The 24,671-nt window shown below is 44.4% G+C and overlaps 1 protein-coding gene across 2 annotated transcripts in view; it reads right to left on the bottom strand.

The window, feature by feature from the left end:
* Positions 1-1,974: 1,974 nt before the first annotated feature.
* Positions 1,975-24,671, bottom strand: part of Rcor1 (REST corepressor 1) — a 132,644-nt gene continuing 109,947 nt past the window's right edge. For both annotated transcript variants that reach the window (XM_058582219.1, XM_046453146.2), the window contains 6 exons: positions 21,839-21,917; positions 17,675-17,869; positions 10,563-10,640; positions 10,273-10,330; positions 9,448-9,677; positions 1,975-5,884 (listed from right to left, as the gene is read on the bottom strand). In XM_058582219.1, coding sequence (XP_058438202.1) covers positions 5,843-5,884; positions 9,448-9,677; positions 10,273-10,330; positions 10,563-10,640; positions 17,675-17,869; positions 21,839-21,917 — 682 coding nt within the window. In that variant the 3' untranslated portion in view covers positions 1,975-5,842. The remainder of the gene's footprint in view (positions 5,885-9,447; positions 9,678-10,272; positions 10,331-10,562; positions 10,641-17,674; positions 17,870-21,838; positions 21,918-24,671) is intronic.

Below are 24,671 nucleotides of genomic sequence, written 5' to 3'. Positions count from 1 at the left end.
CTTCAACTAACTCAGCAAGGCTAGGACAGGCCTGGTAAGGAAGAGAGAAATTCTCACCTGTGTGCCATCTTGGCCAGGAGTCCTCAGAATGTAGAGCCTGCAATGAGGTTTACAGGTGAATAGTTCAACTGTGAAAGTGATGCCAGGAAAGAGAAGTGGGGGGCCAGAAAGAGTGAGAAGGGAGGGAGAACTGCTACAGGTGTATGCTGGACTCCTCACCCTGTGGGCCACTAGGCGGAGCCTAAGGAGCTGCCCGGAAGCTGCCCGTGTGCAGCATGTCAGGAGTCGCTGCACTGCCCTGAGGCTGCCTGAGGACTGAGCTCCCTCGAACCTCCAGGAGCTCCTGGAGCTCAGTGCCCTACGACAGGGAGTGCTGCAAGTCCTGCCGGCAGCACTGCAATAGAATCACGGGTGTGTGAAGCAAGGTATAAGAGGTGACACTGGGGACACCCGCACACAGTGAGCTGCCTTTGTGCTCAGAGTGGCGGAAAAGGGGCCAGGGCCTGGGGGCTTCACACAGCTCTGATCTTGGTACCCATGCTGTCGCCATGCTGTTCCTCATTTAAGCCTCCCGTACCCTAGTCCCACCTTGGGATCAACAACTGCCTGAAGTTACACTAAGACAACAAAGGTCAAGCCCACGTGGCCCCCAGTGCCTGTCCCAGCAGATGCCTGGGGTCCTCTTGCCAGAGGGCTGCCCCTGCAGCAGGGAGCCCAATCACATACCTCTTGTCCCTGGCAGGGATTCCCTCTTCATGTCCTTCTTCCTTGGTCAGGTCTCTTGGGAAAGCCCAGGTTCTGCTCTTGGCCTTTGCTCCCTCCACAAATCTGAGCTCTCAGAGCCCTGGCCTTCTCGTCTGCTCACCCAAGTACATGGCGCCTTGCATGCAGGATCAGCTCCAGGACAAACTCCTGTTGGGTGAGATGGCGAGGCCCTCCTTCCCCGAGGGCCCGCAGCCCTGGCAGTGCACCTCAGCTACCCCTGGAGCACACGGTGGGTCTCCTCCAGCAGACTTCTGTTCTGAGAAGGCCCAGATCTGCTGTGCTGCCCTTTCTACACCAGGCCAGAGGGACCCCTCCCCCCACTGCCAAGTCTCCTGGAGGTTAGCCAAATTTCAAGGTTGGGCTTCTGTAATGTTCTACTGTAGCTGGAACTTCAGTGTTGCCCAAAGGCCCATGTAAAAGGCTCAGTCCTCAGACTGGCGCTACTGGGAGGGGGTAGAAACATGAAGAGGTTGGGGCCTAGCAGGAGGTCTTCAGGTCCCTGGGGCCATGAGTGTGGAGGAGACGGGGCTCCACCCCTCCTCTTCCTGGTTTTGTTTATATGTTCTGCACCACAGCCCTGAGGTGACAGCTTTGCTCTGCTACACTTCCCTGCAGTGATGTGCTACCACAGGTCCAAAGCAACAGGGCCAATCCACCATGGGCTGAGGCCGCCCAAGCAACCTCTTCTCTCTGTAGGTGATGGACTCAGGTGTATGCTGCGGTGACAGAAAGCTGACCAACTGGCCATCCAGCCAGACCCACCACTCCAGCCCAAAGAGGGAAGAGCACAGGAACGGAAGCGTTCTGCATGCCACTCAAGAGGGGGCTGAGCCCAGTGACCCGAGGAAACAAAGAAGGCAATCTGGCCTCCTCACTATACAGACTAAGGACCCCATGGAGCCCAGCTTCCAGGCGGCAGGTCAAAGCCTGGTCAAGCTGAAAAACTCACCCGACGTTTACATTTAAGCCTCAACTACTGCAAGTTTTATGAACTCATGCACTCCACTTGACACCACTTGTTAGATCACTGTGCAGCCAAAAGATTATCACACAGTTCAGGTAGAGCCAAGGTTAAAGGCAAGTGACCCCTGGCTGAGTACCCACAGGGTTTAATACTGGGGAAATCAACATTCAGAAATGCCAAGGCCTGCTTGAAAGGGAAGAATACCCACTTTATGTGATGGTGGAAATGGGGATCCAGAAAATTGCTTCGTTTCATATTTTATTACATCAATGGCTTGAAAATTTTTATTTAACTTCAGCAAATATTGGAAATAGAAAAATGAATTCTGCAGAATTTCACAAATAAATCTTCCAATTTCCACTAACAAATGTTATCATCCAATGGCTAAGCAATTATAATGCTATGAACATTCACCACAATGAATGTGCTGAAATAGAAAACAGGCAAAAAGAGACATGAAAATATTACTTACAACAGCATTATCACAACATATTTTCTTTAAAATTCCAACGTGGATTTTATCACTTCAAAAGATATACAGCATTTCCATTATATTTGCACACTTAACCTTATACATCTTTTAAAATCTTGAAAAAATTTTAAGCAATCTAAAAAGCACTTAGCAAAGTTGTAAGTCTACATAATGGAATACTATCCACTCCAGTATAAATTTTTGTTTTAGGAGAAGGTGGCTGTAAACACTCATTATTTTACAACATGCATAGACTGTCCTGACCTTCCTTGTTCTGAACTGTACTGTTACTGCAATTGTGCTTCACTATAATTAGGAAAAGCTGCGGAGATCCTAGGAGTGGCGGAAGAGCATTGCACAAGATCGATAGGTTCTGACGACTGAGCTACCTCGAGTCAATCTGAGGCAAAGTTCATTTGATACTAAAAGCTTGACTCCTGGGTCACTAGGTTTAGAAACAGGCTTGAGAGGGGAAAAAAAGAGGCCCCTGGTGGACTTGGCTCCATCTTTCCTTTTCTCACGTAAAAGCAGGGATCCAGCCAGTGTAAAGCACTGCTGGCTTATTTTTGGTGTGCAGTTATACCAATAGTATATCTGATATTCAGAAAGACAAAAATAGTTGAAACTTAAAGTGACAATGAACACATTTAAGAGTGGTGTATGATATTTGAGGAAATTTTACCTAAACAGAAAAGAACTGCCCCCGCAAGCTTTTAGACTACTTTTTCACTTTTGTTTTTTGATTAGAGGCTTGTGACCATCAGTGGGTCTTAAGGTTAAAAACTACCAAAAACCATTGAAAGGAAGCAGTGTCTCAACACACAGGCCAAGATAACCAGCAGGTGTGCCACACTGACCTGGGGCTCCTGCAACACCAGCACCCACCTGGACTGTACCACCACTAAGCTCATCAGCACAACTGAGGCATGGTAACTTCTCGGTTGAAAGGGCTATGTTACAGAATCACTGCTGCTGACCAGCCAACACGCTATTCAAGTAACAAGGTGTTTAAATGAATAAGTGAAAAAAAAAAAATCCTTAACTAACACTTTACACATCTACATAAAATTAAATAAAACAAACTTTTAATGCATATGCAATACAATTTATATCTTTTAGGATATCTAAACTAAAAGTTAAACTATTATTTGTGTCCATGATACTATATTTTGCACAATAACTTATACTTAGGAGAAATTTTCCACAAAAATATATATAATTATGACATTCACATTGATAAATTTTAAGAACACAAAACGTAAGTGACATTCCATCTGAAGCAGTTATCACATCCCAAACCCAACCTGCCAATGCACCTAATTCTTGATATGTTAAGAGTCTTCACATAAATAACACCACACCACTCAGCTTTGAAAGCTAAGTGATTTCTTGCATTTACATAATTGCAAAGACAGCATAATGAAAAAAGTTAAAGACAGTGCTATCTTCTGCTTGAGACTGCCGCGATGGCAGGCAAGGAGTACCCTTCCTCTGTCAAATGAAAACAGCGCGTCCTTTTCCTTGGAGAAAGAGCCCAAATTTACCTGCTGAGATCACAAGTGCACCAGCATGTGACTCTCCAGGGATGAAGGCCACTCAGTGCCAGGAACCAAGTAAGGGGACATTGCCATTCCATCTGCACGTCACCTAAGGGCTACTATCCTTCTAGTCATTACCAGGAGGGACTCAAGGAAGACAGCCTGAGCATGGAGAAGGAGATTGCCACTGCAACCACCACCTATTGCTCCTGCTGGGGGAGCAGAAAGCTTCAGCATGTCCCCTCAGATGCCGTGCAGAGCACAGGCTGACTGGCCCCTGCTTTTAGCCACCTCCAAACACACAGCAGGTCTACAAAAGGGACTCAGTGGTGGTGTCAGAGCTGCCTGTCTCCAGGCAAGAAGGCAGGCCCAACAACAGGCTGTGCCCAACAGACACCTGACAGGGAACAGGACCAGGAAAGCCCCTGTTCTCCCCTCTGGAATGACCTTTCCTCAGACTTCTCCAAAAGAACATACAAACTAAACTAGGTTTCTAGCTAAACCTCTTTCTAAAGAGATGATCAATTGACTTAAAAGAAAGGAAAAAAAAAAAAGCAAGGTGCTTGGAATCAAAACACATCAAATTTTAATTGCATATTTTAAATTCTTAAGAATTCTGTTTATGCCTTAAAGCATCTGTATTTTTTTTCTTTTTGGTATTAAAAGCAGAAAAAAATATTCAAAGGATGCAAACACAACAAAAGCTGCTTCCATGTGTTAGTGCAGAATGGCTGGCTGGCCGTGGTGCTGGAATGCAGGCTGGCTGGCCAAGCCTCAGCAGGCCACGGTCTGGTAGAGAACCAAGGTGATTCTGGAAGTCACATGACATTTACTAGAAAACTGTTACTTGTTCCCAGTCCAACCAAAAGGCATTACATACCACTTTTCATCTTGGTCTTATTAGACCAATATATCGATCACTTCTCTGCCCTGTACTCGGCTATTAAAAGAGAAGGGATGGTGTTTGTGTGATCACATCAGTACACAAAGGACACAAAAGGACACATGAAGTGACACACAACAGGCCAGGCACACCAGGAGGACAGGAACAAACCGTATGTAGTTTCTATAAAACCATCACCAGTTATTCTAACATGCTTTATTGAACTAACCTGACGTTCAAAATCTGCACTCTGTCGGGATCTGCAGAAGCTCTCCCTGTCTCCTATCTCAATGATGTCATCTTTGGCAAGCAATAAACTTTAAATAAGACACTTGAACAGAAAAGGGACCGATAACATGGTTGCCAAAAGGAGAAGGCACCAGTTCCAAGTGTACGAGCACCAGGTACAGTGATATGGACCGAGCCGCTCAGAGTTGTGGCGGCAGTGGTGGTGGGGGGTCAGGAAAAGGTGGGTGCACCCACCCTGGGACTATAACGCTGAGGGCTGAAGGCAGAAAGCACTGAGGTCCACGTTCCCTTTAAGCCACAGTGTCCAAGGATAGGTGCTCTGAGTGAGCTTGACCACTCGGGAAGGAAAAAGGGGGGAGATTTAGGTTCACTAAACTCGGAAACTGTAACTCTACCCTGCATTTAGGAAACACGAGGCGCATCCAGATGCTTGGCACAATAGAGGCTGCGCTGCAGTCTGCCGATACATTGTGATTTCTAAAGAAGCCTGATGCTATTTAGGTGGTTGCCTCAGAAGAGAGGAAGAGAAACTTTCTAGAAGACCAACAGGGTCAGTAACTCTGGAAAGTACATTATGCACAAGTAGAAACTGCAGGCCATGCAGGAACAGAGTCGGGCCTTCCAAGACTACCTGTTCTGAAGCTGCTGACTGAGAAGAGCTGCCATCGGTGGGGCTCAAGGACTCCATCTTGGGAGTGGGTCCCAGAGTTGAGGGAGGTGTGCAGGCTGTGGGCTGCCCAGCACTGAGGCAGGGGAAGAGACGTGATGGAGCTCTCTGGAAGTGGCGCCAACAGGGAGGAACGAGCAAAGAATTAAGGCAGATGTAGCACAGGACTGGAAGTGTATGCCTTTTTTGGTAATAGCTGCTTGTCCACAGAGATGTGATGCAGATGGCTAGGTGATGTCTCGTAATACCTGATATCCTGGGTAACATGGAGTCCATACCAAGTGTTCAGAGTTACCAGCATTTCTCATGAGGCAGATGCATATCTGACGTCGAGGACAGAAGCAGCCTGAGGAGGACAAAAGGGAGGGAAAGGATCAAGGAGCAGATCGAGGACATACACTGCTAACCCTGGTGTGCTCAAGTCGGGTAGAGAGCCCACACAACCACCCCTACAGCAAACAGTGTGTGGCCAGCAGGCATGACTCCAAGGGCAGGCAAGGGCATGTCACCCTGGACGAGTTCTTCCTTTGTGAGCATCACTCTTGCCCTCTGCATCATGTGCACCACAGTGATACCCTCTTCACAGGGGCAGGTCAGCACGGAGCTTGGCCAGCAGGACCACTCAGGCAATTACAGCTACCCACAGCTATGCACATCAGCGAGGGGAAGGCTGTAGTTCCTGGCACTACAACCAACCAACCCCTGGTTTCTACTAAGGGGTGGGAATTGAAGGCTGCAGGATCTTTGTTAAAGCTACAAAGGCATCTCTTCATCTTTCAAAACTGATTTCCAAAGGGAATGTGGTATTTTACTGCTGGGAAGCAATGGGGCTATGAATACGAAATCTCAAAGTGCTGGTCCTTCAAGTGAAACAGCAATTTACAGGAACGGCTGTTGGTTAAATCAGGAGCTTTTCCCTCATTGGTAATGAAAACTCCAAATTGTTTCAGCTTCCTAACTTCCTCATGCTGAGAATGAAAACTGAAAAACCAGCCCCAGCCAGGGCAAGTGCAAGGGAGCTGGCACAGCCCAGCGCGCCTGCTGACCTCTGTTTCTCGCAGCACAACGGCTTCTGCAGGGCTGGGGGGTCTTGCAGTCTAGATGCTTCTGTCCAGTTTGATCATACAGTCAAATTCATTGTTCCTCTGCACATCATTTGTTTCTCTCTTATGCAGGTGGATGACCACCTGGGATGCCAGATAGGATCCAGGCAGGTTCCCTGGCTAGGCTGTGGGTGACAGCACTGAACCCCACCATTCCATTACTTTAAGTGAGACATTCCAGCATCCTCTCATGCCCCTTCTCTAATGCAAGGCTGGACATAACATTATCTCCTATACCCCAAGCTTGGGCACCTCAAGGAACTCCAAATCTCAAACGCACAAACCCTTCCTTTCTTAGCTGGGGAAACATCTACAACTGACAGACCATCATGCTATTTGCACTTCTGCAGTTGCAACATCCTACTCCCTGCATATTCTGCAAAACATACAAAATCTGAAGGTGGAAGGGTAGCAGGATACCAGCAGACATCCTCAGCTGCTGGTCCCATAAGGTAAATGAGAGCGTGAGACTACCACAGCTCAGGTTCTGAGCACTGTGAGCAGCCAGCCAATGTTCTAACAGGTCCCCATTGGCCCTAGGAAGTGGAGAAGCAGTGGGCCCTTACAGGCTAATGTCCTTCTACAAACTAACATATAGAAAACAAAAATCCAGGGATGGCAGGGTACAGTTGGTGCTTTAAGAAGTATAAAAGAAAAGGGACTAGAGAAATACAGCTGTGTGGGTAATTCTTTAAATGGCCCAAGGGGTGAGAACTTTTGAGAAGGTGATAGAAAAATCATACCTTAAAGACGTATCAGATAATACCATTCTCCTTTGTCATGCTTTATTTTGGAAGAAGGCTAGGTAAATAGTATACAGATCAAGCATCAAAGAGAAATTAAGGTCTATGGCTTGGTGTGAGGTCTAGTTACAGATGGACTATAACCAGGATGGGAAAAGATACCACATGGCTGGGCCCAGTGGATTCCAGCAATTCAAGAGACTGAGGTAGAAGGATCACAAGTTCAAGGCCAGACTGAGCAACTTGGCAAGTCCCTGTCTCAAATTAAAAAGTAAAAAGAGCAAATCGATATAGTTCCATGGAAGAGTGCCTCTGGGTTCAATGCTCAGTGTTGCAATAAATAGATAAATAAACGAATAAATAAAGGGGGAGGGGAAGGAAAGGCATTACATGGAAATTCTGAAGCATGCCCTACACAAGGCGCAGGCTGTGAAGGACGTCGTCCTGGACCAGCAACACCTGGTAACTCTAAGTCAGTCTGTATATGAACCAGGCCTAAAAAAAGGAGAGAAAGCCATATGCAGAAGAGCTGACTGCCTGATGAAGAGGACTTGGATCTCTCACGCTAGCTCTCCAAATACTGAGAGAGACCATTTCTGCTTTTAGCAGCCCTGAGAATGCAGTTGGAAGGCTCATGGAAGAACGTTTTGAGTCTTACAAATTCTAACATTCTTCTCCCCACTGCCCCTACTTTTCAATGCTTCCACCTGGTCCAAGACTTTAGGGAAGCTGGTTTGTTACTAGAGGGGCAATTAAAAAAAAAAACAAAAAACTGCTAATAGGCAGAAACCCTCATTTTGCCCAGATGCTATGAAGCTCCAGGGACACAGGCTAGGCCACGAGGTGACTCAGGCACCACTCATATTGGCAACACTACAGATTACACATGATGCAAGGTTTTTTGGTAAAAGGCTCTAGAGAATCTAATACCATTAATATGTTTCAGTGCTTTTCTAATGGAGGGAAGCACCTTGAAGCCCTTTCTAGCTAAGGCACACAGACCCTTCAGACTAGTAACACCACTGTCCTCACCATATACTCTCAAAGAGTTGTAACACACACAGCAGAAAACAGGTGACTTCAAATCATTCCCACATGGTTTGAGGAAGACACTGGTGAGGAAGTGACTTTCTTCAGAATGCTAAATTAATCCTGAAGTGGTAATGTCCATGAGAAAACCCACACAGGTGGAGATCACCTAGTCTTAGACCTGTGTGTACCTTCCCTGGGAGCAGAGGGAGGACTGCAGTGGAATGGCCATGTGAGGCAGTAGACCGCAAGGAATCACGCAGGGAGCAGTGGGAGCAGAGGCTTCTGCAGCAGAGCTTCTGCCCTCATCCTAGCAGACAGGGCTGATGAATCAGTAATCTCCATCCCAGAAATTGCTCGGCTTCAGCCACCATCCTAGATGTTCTGGCAGATGCTGGATCTAGAATTGTCCCCATCAATATTTAAGCCAGCAGCTTCAAACAGCACTGAAGGGTGGGAGAGGGAAGCAGAAACACCCTGCAGGGGCCCCTGCAGTCAGTGCAGTCACCCAGTGGGGTCAGAAGCCCCATGTCCAGCTCACAGCACACAAGACGTGACTGAGCCATATAGACACTCCTCGGGGCATTTCCAACATATGTTCCATGACAGCTTTTCACTGTGTTGAAGAAGCTACTGATTGGATCTGGAGTTATAGCTCAGAGGTAGAGCACTTGCCTAGCATGTGTGTAGCACTGGGTTCAACCCTCAGCACCATATGCAAATAAATAAATAAAATAAAAGTCCACCAACAATTAAAGAATTAAAAAAGCAGCTACTGGTCATGTGGAGTATTTTATGGCTGGAGGGAACCAGGACAGAATTAAAAACCTTCTTCTGAGTTAGAATGGGAGAGGTATACAGTGACAACAACTTGCCAGCGCCAGCACACGTACATTATAGTTGTTACAGGTAGAAGTGCCTAATGCAGCTGAAACCTAAAGAGATTTCACCAGAGGAAAAAGTTTCCTCTTTAGAAACCAGCTGGAGTCTCGTGGGCAGGGTGGTGGTGGGGAGACTGCGCGTGTCACACTCACCTCTTCCTCCTCTTCAGGCAGCTTGATAGCTGTATCTGGGGACTTGACAGGTTTCTGGCTACTGGGTCCATTGGTCTCTTCTTTTCCATGTTCTGCCTCCCATTCTTGTAAAACTTCATCTATGTTGAAGCGGCGTCGGTAATTTACAAAAAAGTTTTTCACCTGTACCACTGACTTGTTCCCAATCACGTCGGAGATTGCCTGAAAATCTCGGCCATATTTCCTGATGGCTAAGGATGGAAGAGAGCATTTTTTTTTTTCCAAATACTTGAGAAAAACAATGTTTAAAACCCACAAACTGAGGTTTACCCTTTATCCTGATAAGAAAACATAGGCTTTGAACAGCATGTCACTCCAGTGGAAAGCCACGGCGGTCGAGTCTAGACACACCATGTGGATGCCGGCACACGCTCAGTGGGACCTGTCAGCTGGGATCTGTCTTCCATCACATGTCACAGAACATGACCTGCTCAAGTCCTGCAGTGCCCATGGCTGTGGATGCTCTGGGTCACAGCTCTTCAAATTCCCCAAGTACAGAGCACTGCCTACCTTAAAATCCTAACCTTTCATCTGCATCTTTTGGGGATTTACACTTTCTGACTATTCAGAGCCCCAAAGCAACTCCTAACATGCAACACTCACACCCTTAGAAAACTGGCTTCCCGGTTAGTTTTCAACTTGTGAAAAGTGGGAGAGAAAGAATAGAAAGGACAGCCAGGGAACACGGACAGATGATTCCCACTAAGAGATAGCAATCTTCCACGGGAATTAAGAGCCAGCACCCCCTCCACACCCCACCCCGGTACTTTCTGAAGATGCCCATACCTTGTACGGCCAGAAGCTGCTCTTCTGTGGTCCAACGGGCGTTGCACTTCTGTGTGACCTGAATATGCAAATGCAGTGTTAGTGTATCACACTCAGAGAAAAGCAGGTTTCTACCACAGTTTAATGAGTTTTTCATTTACTCCTGTCAAATTTTAATGTCACTGAGAATTGTAAAATTGTGCCCATACCCTTCTTTTCTAAGAGGTTTATTTTGAAGATATGTCACAGACATTACATTTTAAGCACATACACGTGGGTACAACTTCCTGGATGATGTTCCATAACCCTACCTCTGGAAGTCGATACAGCTCTATTCCACCATCAAGCTTTTCTTTGAGAGCACTGTTCGTCTGTTTAATATTCTGAATCTAAGAATGAAAAGAGATTTTCATTTTAAAAATGAAAACTTACTAAAAGAAACAAACAAAAACACCACCACCCAACAACAATAATTAAAAAAACAAGAGCAAAACAATTCCTCACCCCTGTTGTAGACCAAACAAGTGGTCCCAAAGGTCCTCTTAAAGATATTTGGTACCTTACAAGACTCCTGAAGCTATCTGCTCAGAGCAACAGATAAGGGATAGCCAAGAAGGCAGGGTGATGAGAAGGTGCCTGGTTCTCACAAGTGACCACCTGAGCAGCAAAACACGCAGCTGCAGTCTGCTCCAAAGGAGAGGATATTTCTGGGCTTTCCACCACACAGAAATGAGCTGAAGTAACAGAGCAGCCAGCATAAAGGCTGAACAGGCCCAGGACCCATGCAGCACTGTGGTGACAGCTTCTCAGAGCTCCACCCTGTGCTGCCTAGGTCCACAAGCACTGGCCTCCTCAAAGGGGACGGAAGGCAGCAACACGCCAGCGCGTTTCCCACACCCTATCCTATCCACCTTATCCTCTTCCTCAGTCTTGCTCTAACTCTAACCTAGTCTTTCACGGCTCTTGCCCAATCAAAAGACAGCACAAGCAGTGCAAACCAACCCCGCATGCTGCTTCAGGTTTCCCGGGTACTCCTCAACCAGGCAGGCCAGAGGCCGTGCTCTTTCCTGAACACCAGCAGAGGCACATCCATGCTCCACACCAGAGGACCTCTGACTCTTGTGGTTTTCATCTTTGAATTACCACACCAGCAAGAAAGCGAGGGAAAAAGCAGGATGATATTCTCCAAAGAAATTCAAGAGTGGAAGATGCTCCCTTACCAGTTTCCAGTTTTATATGCCCTTATGTCATGTTTTGTTTGTTTTTTTTCCCTAAAAAAATTTTAAAGAGGGGGTATTTGGGGGAAAATTTTTCCTCACTGTAGGATTAGTACCCAAGTAAGACCAGCCCTGTGCGGACCAGAATCTGACCATCTGCCATTAGGATACCCCAGAGTGTACTGGAAACAGTGACTTCTATCTTTCCACATTAAAACCCAAAGACAACTTTGAAGAAAACAAATGTGCACCAAATTTACCCTACAATAAAGCCACAAATGGGGATCTTGGGTGTTTTTTTTAATATTTTATTTTTTAGTTGAACACAATATCATCTTATTTATTTATTTTTATATGGTGCTAAGGATTAAACCAGGGCCTCACATATGCTAGGCGAGCACTCTGAGCTACAACCCCAGCACAGGGATCTTGGTTTTTTGAAATCTGCTTCTATCACTGTGTTTTGAAAAGGATAAATCAGAAGAAAATAACAGGTCCTAGAGCTTTCCTCATAGTGAGTCCCCAGTGTGATAGTCTGAGCCCTCCAGCACTGTCTATCCTGCCGCTGGGCTACCCGAAGGTCCTGTACCCACCAGCTACCTGCAAAACTCTGGGGACTCAGAGCTTGCCCAGAGCAACAGGCTCTGCTCACTGTGAGCACAAAGAGTGCCCAGGGCCCTTCTCCCTGTGTCTCTGACTCCTTAGGCTACAAACTAGACACAGCTGTTGCCTGTTGCTGATGGTGAGCGAATTCAGGGCCTGAAAACTGTACAGCCCCTGGCACTCCAGGGGAAAGTGTCACTCTCCTCACTTGAGCTGGCTTTTCGCAGATAACACAAACTAGATACATGCTGCACTGTGATTAATAAACACATGCATTCTCTAAGGAGATTAATGTACTTAGAATATGCATTTCCTGTCCAAATAAGGAGATTAAATGTAGAACATTCTCAAATTCTGAACCCAAAGTGAGCTCTAACTTCTCATCAGCATATACCTCTAGTCCCCATACACTTTCCATATCCGAAATATCCAGTGTTTATAATCAGAATAAGAATGAGGTTAATCGCCAACACTGTACCAACCAGGCTGGACGCCAGAGGGACAACTAAGTTATAAGAGAGGGGACAGAGGTGTGATCAGCACTAAGGCATGTGGCCTGGCACCTCAGGCAGACCTCCCAATGGGGCACAGCTTTATTTTTTCCTCTGTGTGCGCACAGTGCTGTCTCTGCTGTCAGACCACTTCATTCTCCATCCAGAGGAGGCCCAGAGCAATAGGCTCTGCTTACTGTGAGCACAAAGAGTGCCCAGGGCCCTTCTCCCTGTGTTTCTGACAGGCACTGATGCTATTCTCTAGGAGCAAAGAGGAGAAGCACTGTGGGGGGAGCCGGCAGGCAGGAATCTGCTGGGGCTTCTGGTAGGGCAGTTTTGCTCTTCCTGCTACCAGGGACAGACAGGTTAGCTCCACCTCATCTCTTCTTATTATTGCCCTGAATACAAATGCGGGGGTTACAAAATGGCTCCCAAAGTATCCCATGGGGGAGCAATAACAAGAGAAGCCAATATACTAAGGATGGCAGAGGAGAGAACCTAAAAGCACCTGGATTCCTGGGAGCATCTGTAAATAGATGAATTAAGGCCAGCACCCACTGATGCCGATTCTTCCTGCTACTGGAGACAAATCACTCCTTAGTTACCCAAGCCGATAGCAGATTTCTTCCTATTACTTTCAAGTGAGTGTTCCCCTGATACACTAGCAAACCTGGGCACACATAGTGACTGTCCCTCACATAAATGACAGTCACTGAGTCTAGAAATGGACTTAGCAGCCACAGTACTGCTGGCTGTGGCATGGAAGCACTTATCTCCTCACCCAATAAGCTGGGCTCCAACCTGCACATCTTCAAAACTGTCAACCCCCAATCAGTTACCTTCACGTTACAAAAATCTGTCTTAGCCAGTAGTGGCACACATCTGTGTTACAGCAATTCTGGAGGCTGAGACAGGAGGAGCGCAAGTTGAAGCCCAGACTGAGCAACTCAGTGAGACCCTGTCTCAAAAAATAAAAAGGGATGGGGATGTAGCTCAGTGGTAGAGTGTCCCTGCATTCAGTCCCCAGTGCTCAAAACAATAACAACAAAACAAAAAGCAAAAAGAAAAGGCCGCTCTTGACCCTGAAAACCAAAGCATCATTTTTACCTCCTGTACTGAAGTTCAGCAGACTCTCTGGCAGGGGGCTTTGCCTTTCCTCCACATACAACAACATCAACCACCAGGAACCAACTCAGCAGGAGGAAAACAAGCTCCCTGTAGAAGATGACCAACAGCGCTCTCATCAGAGCTCCCCACTGCTTCTGCACAGCGGCCCTGATGGTCCCGGGAGATCAGGCCACAAGGATTAATCTCCTCATTCAAGAAGAGGCCCAGAAGATCGATTCTCCCAAGATGAGAGCACAGCTGTGCTGACATCAAGACAAGGAGCTGCCTCCCCTCCCAGGGCATGCCCGGCCCTATTCTGTGCTGTCTCCCTAAACCAGAAGGAAGATAGGTTCGCAGACCCCATACGTCTCAGCTGGGTGGCAGCTGGTCTCCCATTTAATCCTGCAAGGGAGATATTAAGAGTAACAACTCAAAAGCAGCAGAGACCCAAACTAAACTGTTGTCCACAATTTGCTGATGCTTTCCTGGAACTGAATTCCAGAGAGAGAGAAAAAGGTGGGGGGAGGGGGAGGCTAATACTAGGCTGCTTGCTGAATCTCCAGTTTTTTTTCTTTTGTTGTGTGTGTGTATGGTGCTGGGGATTGAACCCAGGGCCTTGTGTATGTAAGGCAAGCACTCTACCAACTGAGCTATATCCCCATCCCAAATCTCCAGTTTAAATGTACTATGCAACCAGATGAAAGGGATGAGCCCTTTCTACATGGTAGGTGCAAATAACTACAAAAAAAAAAAAAAAAATTAAAATGCTTTCTTTGGTAAGAGCCCTTCAGAAAGTACCAAATACCTAAGAACATGAAACTATTACTAATGACGTATAAGCCTTATTTACTAGGAAATGACAAAACAGAAAAATTAAAGACTTAGAGATATAGTGGTACACCATGTTCATTCATCCAGAAGTCTCAATAAGGATGTGAACTTGACAAAGTTCTAGAGCAACTATTTTTCTAGAAATTGAGAGTGGTTCAAATTTCTCTAGGGAAGTACAAGGAGCCAGGGAAAATCAAGAACAAGAAGAATGGGCTGGGTTCTGGCTCAGTGGTAGAGCGTTCGCCTGGCATGTGTGAAGCACTGGGTTCGATCCTTAGCACCACATAAAAATGAATAAATAAAATAAAGGTATCCACCTACAACTAAAAATTGTTCTTAAAAAAAGAACTAGAAGACTTATAGTACCAGATAAATTTACAAAGTACATAAAACTAGAATAGCATGCATTAGTGAAGGATGAGCACACAGCCCAAAGGAACAGAGCCTCAAACCAGACCCATGGATTTAAATGCAGGTCCTGCTGCACTGCAGTGGGAAAGGGCAGGCTTCTCAATAAAAAGTACCTGGTCAAATAGATGCTTGCATTATAAACCCCCTGACAGCGACCTTACATTTAACAATACAGGTGGGCTGCAGACTAAGTGCAAAAGGTGGGCAATGCTGCTAGGGAGGTGCGGGAGCATGTCTTCCCACCTGGGGAAAGGCTCCTGGCAGAGCTGAAGCCACCAGCCAGTGAAGGTAAGGTGAGAAACAGACTACCTGATAGAATTCCAGTTGGCTGAGGCAGGACGATTACAAGTTTGAGCCTCAAAGACTTAGTGATACTCTGTCTCAAAATAAAAACCAAAAGAGACTGGAGATGTGGCTCAGGGGCTTTACCCCTAGGTTCAATCCCCAGTACTATGAAAAATAGAAAGTTCGGTGGAACATTTTCAGAAAATAGTATTTATTTAGCCTTAATCATGATATAAGACTCAGTCATAGCCATTAAAGCTTTAGCCCTTCCCTTTGCCCACCCCATTATTAAAATGAGCCAGTCACATGGACTGTAACCCCGAGCTCCTCCTATCAGAGCAAGCTGCAGTACTGCCTTAGGGATAAAGCAGGGGCACTGCCTGCCTAGGTGTGACTGCCAGCCAGTTTGGGAGCACATCTCTAGCATAAGTAAAGTCCACCTTGCTGAGCTACTTCCCAACATGGGCTTGATTGCTTGCCGCACCCCGGTATTTCTAACAGTACCAACACCCACTACAAGAAAAAAGAATTTCAGAAAACCCCATTAACATGTGGCGACACAGGATGGGAAGCATATGTTTATGAGACGAGTGGGTAGAGAACAATTCAGAACTTGAATCAAGAACATGTACAGATGAAGAAGAAAACAATCCAAAAGAAAAGAAATGGACAAAAATTGGATAAGTGGGTGAGCAAGAGGATATATCTAAATGGCCAACAAGTAGGGGACTACAGGCAGGATAGAGAGTGAGATAAAACACCATTATAAATGCAAAAAAAGCCACGTGCAGTGGCGCATGGCTGTAACCTGAGAGTCTCAGGAGGCTGAGGCAGGAGGATCCAAATTCACAGCCAGCCTCAGCAATGGCGAGGCGCTATGCAACTCAGTGAGACCCTGTCTCTAAATAAAATACAAAAGAGGGCTGGGGATGTGGCTCAGTGGTCAAGAGCCCCTGAGTTTAATTCCTGATCACATACCTCCTCCAAAATAAAAAAATTAAAAAAAAAAGTGGAGAGAAAGAAAAAGTGCTGTTCAGGATACAGTGGGGACAATGTGCCCAAGGGGCAATCTGGCAAAGCCTGGGGTGTTGCTGTTGTCACAACTGATAGGGGGAGGGTGAGTGAGTAAAGGCCAGGGAGAGTGCTGGACATCCTGTTATGGTTTAGACATGAGGGGTACTCCAAAGCTCATGTGTGAGATGGTGCGAGAAAGATGAGAGGTGAAACGACTGGCTGAAGAGTTTTAAGCCAGTGAGTGCATCAATCCAATGATAGGCAGGTAGGGTGTGGCTGGAGGAGGAGGGTAACTGGAGATGTGCCTTTGGGATTTACATTCTGTCCGTGGTGAAGCAAGTTCTTTCTGCTTCCTGACGGCCTATCCTTGAGCTGCTTTCCTCCAGCATACCTTTCTGCCATGATGTCTTCCCTCTCCACGGGTCCAGAGCAATGGAGTTGGTTGTCCGTGGAATAAAACCATGAGCCCCAATAAACTTTTCCTCCTCTAAAATTCTTCTTTTCGGGTCTACGGGTCACAGCAAAAAAGCTGTCTAAGAGCTGGGGTTGTAGCCCAGCATGCACGTGAGGCACTGGATTAAATTCTCAGCATCACATATAAACCAATAAAGGTCCACGATAACAACAACAACAAAACTAACACACAGCCCAATTAGTCCAACAGTGCTGAAGGTAGGAAATGCAAGCAGGGGAACCAAAGCCCAGGTAAGCCGACAGGCCCACTGTAGGGAACTGCTGGGTGTGTTACCTAGGGCTGCACAGGTGATAACTCTGCAGTCCCACCAAAAGGGATCCACAGAGATGTGCCCAACAGAGACACATGCACAATGCATCAGCATTCACATAAGCAATGTCTGCACCAGTACCACATGTACTGGCCCTGAATGGCAAGCTTGCGTGCTATGTTTTTCTTTTTTGACACAACTACAAGTAAACAGGTACTTTGTGCCATTAAGCAATGAGAAAGAGCAGAACAAGGTAACAGTGCCACACTATACAGATGGCTCCCACACGCTGAAAGAAAATGAGACGGGAAAGAAATAACAGCACATGGTTATAAAATAAATTATAAAATCCCAATCTATGGCTTTAAAACACAAAACCTGTGGTCCTCTCCTGGAGAAGGCGATTCAGGGAAGAGCAGAGGGAGTGGAGCTCTGGAAATGGAAAAGGGCGGGGGCTTCGGAGGAGAGGGTCCCCTTCCTGGTCCAGATATGCCACTGCAGAGTGTTCATGTGTTAAAAATCAAGACACTCAGACACACACACAAATGTATGTACCATAGATAAATTAAAGTCCACATACTTTTTCCATACTTCAATTTAAAAGTAAATTTTTAAAAAATTAATGAGTCAATATCCAAGATTTTCTATACAATTTCTTAGATCTGTGGAAAGGAAATAGCCACTGTGAGCAGCAACACCTGGAGGGTGAAAGCCGCCCCCAAGCACTGGACTCGGGTACCTGTCGTTTGATGGACACCAACTCCATGTCCAGCTGTCTCAGCACCGTGGTAGCAGCAGTGGCATTGGCAGAAACAGCCTCCACATCTTCCTGGGACAGAAACATGCCTTTTGGAGGTTTCCTTTTTGCTCTATTCTTAGCTTGTGTGCTATGTTTTTCTTTTTTGACCTGAGGAACTGTCTCAGTAGGGGGCACCTGCAGGATAAACAAATTTTGATGAATGAAACCAAAAAGCAAAAATGCCACGAGTAGCAATAAGCACGTTCTTAATATAGCCGCAAACAATCTAAGACACATACCATGCCATCTGCTGATTATCACCTATAAGCTCTAAAAGGCACTTAACAGACACAAACATGGCTATGGGATTTTGGTTAAGTACTTCAGTGTCTGTTTCCTTTTTGAACAGAGACATCCTTATCCCATTTCTTTAAGTCTCTGATAATAAGCATCCTCAGCTTTCTGTAGTAACACAGGGAAAAAAAAAAATGTATTCTTCTCTTCTGAGCTCTGCAGCCACCTAGACATTTACCTGTATGACAGACAGGTAAAGGAAGAGGGAGCTCTTTCATCCCAGCAGCCGTCTCTAGTAATGCAGTAGCCGTATGTCCACAGAAAGAAAAAAATGCTTCAGCACATGTAAACATCCTTAATTCTTTAAATATTTCAATTAGGAAAGAAACTGCCATAGGCTGGGGATCGAGCTCAGTGGTGGACCAGTTGCCTGGTGTGCATGAAGAGGGAGGGAGGACAACTACAATATGAACTATAACTTTTTATACATTTAAAAAATTTTTTTGGATGACACTTCGTTTTTAGATCAAGTCATAAAACTTGCTCTAAAAAGATATGTGCTATTACTTAAAAACACAGGACTGTTGCTAATTTTTTTAGAAACACAAAATCTTGGCACGTTTCAAAAGAATCCGTGTCTTACTGGCAACCATATTAAAAACAGTAAGTTTCTATAATTGTTTGTAACCCCAACTTGCTGGGGTAATATACAGTGATCCAAGTAAAAACATGTTCAGGCTTTTTGCTTTATGTTTCATCACATTTTTCAGTACTACGGATTGAACCCAGGGGAGCATAACCACTGAGTCACATCTCCTGCCCTTTTTCACATTTAATTTAGAGACAGGATCTCACTGAGTTACTTAGGGCCTCAGTAAATTGCTGAGGCTGGCTTTGAACTTATGATCCTCCTGCCTCAGACTCCCAAGCCACTGGGATTACAAGAGTGTGCCACCATGCCTGGCTTTGCTTTATGTTTTAAAAGAGTGAGCTAAAATGACAATGCAAACTGTGATGGTAATGGTGACTTCTTGAAAATGGTAGTAAAAGTGTTAGAAGGCTGTAAATGATGTTCTGTAAGGCACTATGCTATTTGATAAAGACTACCTACTGACTGAGGACATGTTGTAATAACATGTGTATAACATGTTATACTTAGTTTCCAAGATTCTTTTTGAGTTGGAAATTGTGCTATAAATAAATAAATTATGGAAACTGATATAAAATCAAGACTATTCTCATTCATTAAAAATGTTCTAGCCCCTGAGTAGAGGTTGCCCAGGCTAGCGCATCAGGAGAAACTAAAAGTTTAGATTTTAAAAAAGAAAATAGAAGCCAGGTTTGAAGACCTGCATTATAGGTACTTCATCAGTTTATAAGGCATGAGTCTGAAATAGCCAGCAGTGTGGTTCTTGAAAGATGTCTGAATCATGTGCAGTTACTTGGGTAAGTAGGTCAGAACCCTGACCTGAGACAGGCAGAAGGGGAAAATCCAGTAACAATATTTTCTCTAGCAATGAATGAGATGTGTCGATCAGGGGAGAATAAAGAATACCAAATGGGTGACATTAGCCAAAAGACAACATGGCATGGAATATCAGTGTTCTTTCTGGCCAGACCTTAGAGATGTGGCATATCAATATGTAAAAAATGGGTCCTGAATTTATGTGGAAGAAAAGGTAGACTATGGTGAATACGTGGATAAAAATAACGTGAGGCAATAGGCTAGGGCTGTAGCTCAGTGGCAGAGCACTTGCCTAGCACGTGTGAAGCACTGGATATGATCCTCAGCACCACATGAAAATAAATAAATAAAATAAAGATTTTGTGTTCATCTACAACTAAAAAGTTACTTTAAAAAAATAACATGAGGCAACAAGCAACAACAATCACAGCTGATAACATATTTCTGAGTGACCAGAAAAAAGAAGAGGCATAGAGTGGACGATCCTTCTTTGACCACTATTTGGTACAGTCCTATTTCTGAATCATGTACATAGTCTTTATAGTTTCTAAGAACAAGAATTAAAATGCTCCTTTTATTTTAAAAAAAAAAAAATGTTCCACTTAGGCTTTTATAAAAAGTTCAAGTACAATTTCCTTTCCCAAACAACCTACTTCAGTTAGCCCCTGGGATCTTGTTATTTGGGCAGGCCTAACAATCACTGCTAAAAGTGCCACCCAGAAAGAATGACTGATTGCTTGTGTGGTGATGTATAGTGACAGAAACCATAAAAATGCACATGGAACACTTTAACATAACATTTCTGCTTCCAGGAATTATTCTAGCAGAAAATATTAAACACACAAACAGTTACATGACCATCAAAACTCAACGTGTTTAATAGCAAAGAGCAGGGGAATGAGGACACGAGGAACCCACCCACCATGAACGAGCTCCATGCCGAAGGCATCATAGGATTAGTACTATATAGCCATGTGTCAAATATATTTGACATAAAAACAATTCAAGGTAGAATAAACTTAAAAAGTGGTAAAAAATACATAGTAAGATCCCTCTCAAAAATTATTACTATTTTTTCAGTAGTGGGGATAAAACCTGGGGGACACTCTACCACTCAGCTACATCCCCAGCCTGTTTGATTTTTTGAGACAGGGTCTTAATAAGTTGTCCAGGCTGGTCTCAAACCTGCAATCCTCCTGCATCAACCTCCCAAGTTGCTTGGATCACAGGCATGTGTCACCACACCCAGCCTCCTTTATTATTTTAAAAATTGAATAGATTCAGAAGTATATATAAACATGGGCCTGTATGTTTCACAGAGAAAGAAGTCTGGAAAGTCACTAAAATGTCTGCAGCAATTATAGGTGATAATACTGAAAATCACTTTAATTTTCTTCTCTTTGTTTACCTGTATTTTCCTATTTTGTCTATAAAAAGCGTGTACTACTGCTGTGACAAAGTTTAGAGATGTCTAGTCCTCTGGGCTTTTCAATGTTTAAGATAACTGTTCTTATATTTTTAGGGATAGAGAACACTTGGGAATTCTGACGCCTTAGGCTTCATATACCCATATGAAACATGTAAACGTCATATACAACTGTAGGGGCTTGTGGATCCCTTGAATCTGGGGACTACAAATCTATTGTGTAATGACTTTTTTTTAAAATATTTATTCTTAAGTTTTAGGTGGACACAATATCTTTATATTTATGTGGTGCTGAGGATCAAACCCAGTGCCTCGTGCATGTTAGGCGAGCACTCTACCACTGAGCCACAACCCCAGCCTAATGTAATGACTTTTTTTAAAAAATTATTTTTTAGTTATAGTTTGACAAAATACCTTTATTTTATTTATTTTTATGCGGTGCTGAGGTTCGAACCCAGGGCCTCACACGTGCTAGGCGAGTGCTCAATCACTGAGCCACAACCCCAGCCCCTGTGTAATGACTTTTAAGCTAGGAGAGATTAAGCAACAACCCCAGGATTGTGCTGTTGCTGCTGACTGACAAGGACACATGGAGTCCATGTCAGCTCCCTGAGGTATCTTCAGTCACCTTTAGGATCCAGCATGGTCAGAGCCTGGGCAGATCCTAGGCAAACAGCAGACAGGAGGGCCAGGAGGAGATGCTTGGTGCAGCCCAGCCTCCCTGCCACCACCTGCTAGCCTCCTCAGAGAGGGCATGAGGACTGTACCAAAATGAGCCCCACTGGTCAACACTAGCTTTTCCTATAAGGCTTCCTTACTCAGGATTCCCAGCAAACAAAATTCTAAGTTCTATAAAGCAGAGTTGGTACTATTTTAAAAATCCAACTAATACCCTAAGTAGAATGGGTGAGAGGAGGGTTTTATCTGTGTAAGTAGTAATATGTTTATTTCCCTAAACAAGTACTAGGAGAAAAAATACCTCCTTTTTGCTTTCCTTATTTTGATCAACCTCGATGTCAATGGGGTTACTTCCATTTGTTTCTTCAAGTTCATCCTCACTGGAAGACAAGAACAAGTTAAAGAAAGGTTATTCTATATTAATGCTATTTTATGTACAAACATAGCTATAAATTTATTTAATGGAAAACTTCATATAAAATTACTATATGTTTTCAGACTGCTGAGAAACATATTTATTTATTTGTGGCACTGGGGATGGGCCCCAAGGGCACTTTACAATTGAGCACATACCCAGCCCTTTTTATTTTGAGACAGGGTCTTCATAAGTTGCTGGGGTTGGCCTTGAACTTGCCATCCTACTGCCTTAAATTCCTGAGTGCCTAAGATTAAAGGAGTGAGGGCTGGGGCTGTGGCTCAGAGGGAGAGCACTTGGCTGGCACGCGTCGGGCACTGGGTTCGATCCTCAGCACCACATACAAATAAAATAAAGGTATTGTGTCCACCTACAACTAAAAAAATACACATTAAAAAAAGATAATTACAGGCATGAGCCACTGCACATCACAGGAACTCTGTTTTTTAAAAAATGAGTCTCATAGAAGTCAAGCAGCATGCCTGATTTGTCCAGTGAAAACCGACAGAAGACTGGTGACGGCAGGATAGTAGGCACTTCAATTCCTCCCACTGGACCTCCAGAATCCACCCCAATTGAATATACCTACTATCCTGCAACCCCTTCCCGGCCAGTGGCAAGGCTTCAAGCAGTTCTGGCAGAGGGGAGTGTGCGAGAAGAGCCTGGGGTTGAGGGAACCTGCCCAGACTCTGCCACTACTTCACAGGCAGGTCCCTTGGGAGGTTAGCCACCTCTCAGGTGCAACTGCTGTGGCTGTGTGCCCCCATCGCGGTGCGACAGAGGGGCAGGAGAGCACAGCAATTCTTGCCACCTACAGCATAATACAAGGAACAGCACCTGGGCGGTGAGCACAGACAAGTGTCAGCCAGTGCTCCCATGTCTTACTCAAGATAAGCAATTCACTCTACTTAACTCTGCTGATTGTGATGCCAGACCCCATTTATAAACAATACACTAGACCTAACGTATGAAGGAAATGAAAATTTAATCCAAAAAACTAAGATTAGTGACCCCTAAATGGACATTCACTGGTATGAATGTCCAAGAATATGCAGATGTACCCAGGTCAGCAGTTTTATTGTGGCTTGAATCTCGTATCTTCAAAGAGCCTTAGAGATGTTCTTAACTCCACTCTCAATTTACCCTCAGGCCTAGAGATTTGAATTTTCCAAAAATGACATTCTGTATTCTTGTATGATACTCTCTTTTCATTTAAAATAATACTATCCTGAGAAGGAAGTTTGGGTACCATAAAGTTCATTTTCCATTTTATTTTTTATTATTAGTTTATGAAAATATACTCTAGAAAATGTGGGAAATATAAATTTTAAAAGCCTCCATGTAGTCCCATCATTCTAAGAGAAGAGCCTTGTGTGCACTGCCTTCTGGGCCTCAAGCCTTTTCAGTTCACAGTTGAGGAGACAGGCTTGGGGAAGAGGCTGAGAGAGAGGTGAGCAGAACCTACAGGGCCAATACTAGAAGACTGCTGAGCACAGGGATGAGAGGAGATGGTTCTACACAGCTTAACTCAGAACACCCTTACTTACTGCAGCTTAATGAGCTATCTAGAATAATACCTGGCTGGTGTGGCTCAGTGTCTAGGCTTGCCTGGCATGTTAGAGCCCGACCGGGTTCCACCCCCAACACATGGAAAAAAAAAAGAACTTCTCATTCTCACACATAATGGACAATAAAAGAAAGAGGAAGTAAACTGTATTTTTTGTGTTTATCGGTTTAATATTTTTTTCCATTTTTTAAATTGGTGCATTATAGTTGTACTAATGATAGTATCTGTTGTTACATATTTTTACATGCACACAATTTGGACAACATCACCCCCCACTTCCTCCCTCCCTCCCCTTTTCCCTCCCCTGGTCCCTTTCTTCTGTTGTACTGATCTAGAATTTTCATGAGATCCCTCCCCATAATCTTTCTTTTCCTTTTTCCCTCTAGGTTCCACATGAGAAAACATAGTTAACTCCACTCTCAATTTACACTCAGGCCCAGAGATTTGAATTCTCCAAAAATGACACTCTGTGCTCAATGTTTGGCTTATTTCATTTAAAATGATGACCTCAGGTTATATCCATTTTCCAGCAAATGCCATAATTTCATTATTCTTTATGGCTGGATAAGACTTTTATACCATATTTTCTTTTTTTAAAAAACATTTGTTTTATTGTAGGTGGAAATAATGGCCTTTATTTTATTTTTATGTAGTGTGGATGATAGAACCCAGTGCCTCACGCATACTAGGCAAGCGCTCTACCACTGAGCCACAACCCCAACCCCTTTACCACATTTTCTTTATCCATTCATCTGTTGATGGATATCTTGACTATCACACAGTTTGACTATTGTGATTTGTTTTGCTATAAACATGGGTATGCATGTGTCATACTGACTTTAATTCTTTAAGATAAATACCAAGAGATGGTATAGCTGGGTCATAAGGGGATTCCACGCCTAGTCTTTTGAGGAGCCTCCTACTGATTTCCATAGTGGTTGTACTAATTTACAGTCCCAACAATAGGGTAAAAGTGTTCTTTCTTCTCTACATTCTCTCCAGCATTTATTATTATTTGTATTCTTGATGACTGCCATTCTGACTGGTTTGAGATGAAATATCAATGTAGTTTTGATTTGCATTTCCCTAATTGCTATGATGTTTAATGTCCTTTCATGTTGGCCATTTGTATTCCTTTACAGAAGTACCTAT

This window comes from Marmota monax, unplaced genomic scaffold, assembly GCF_021218885.2.
Source record: "Marmota monax isolate L192 unplaced genomic scaffold, Marmota_monax_Labrador192_F-V1.1 WCK01_AAM20220418_F8-fsc00190, whole genome shotgun sequence".
Lineage (NCBI taxonomy): Eukaryota > Metazoa > Chordata > Mammalia > Rodentia > Sciuridae > Marmota > Marmota monax.
This window is presented reverse-complemented; position numbering and strand designations above follow the sequence as displayed.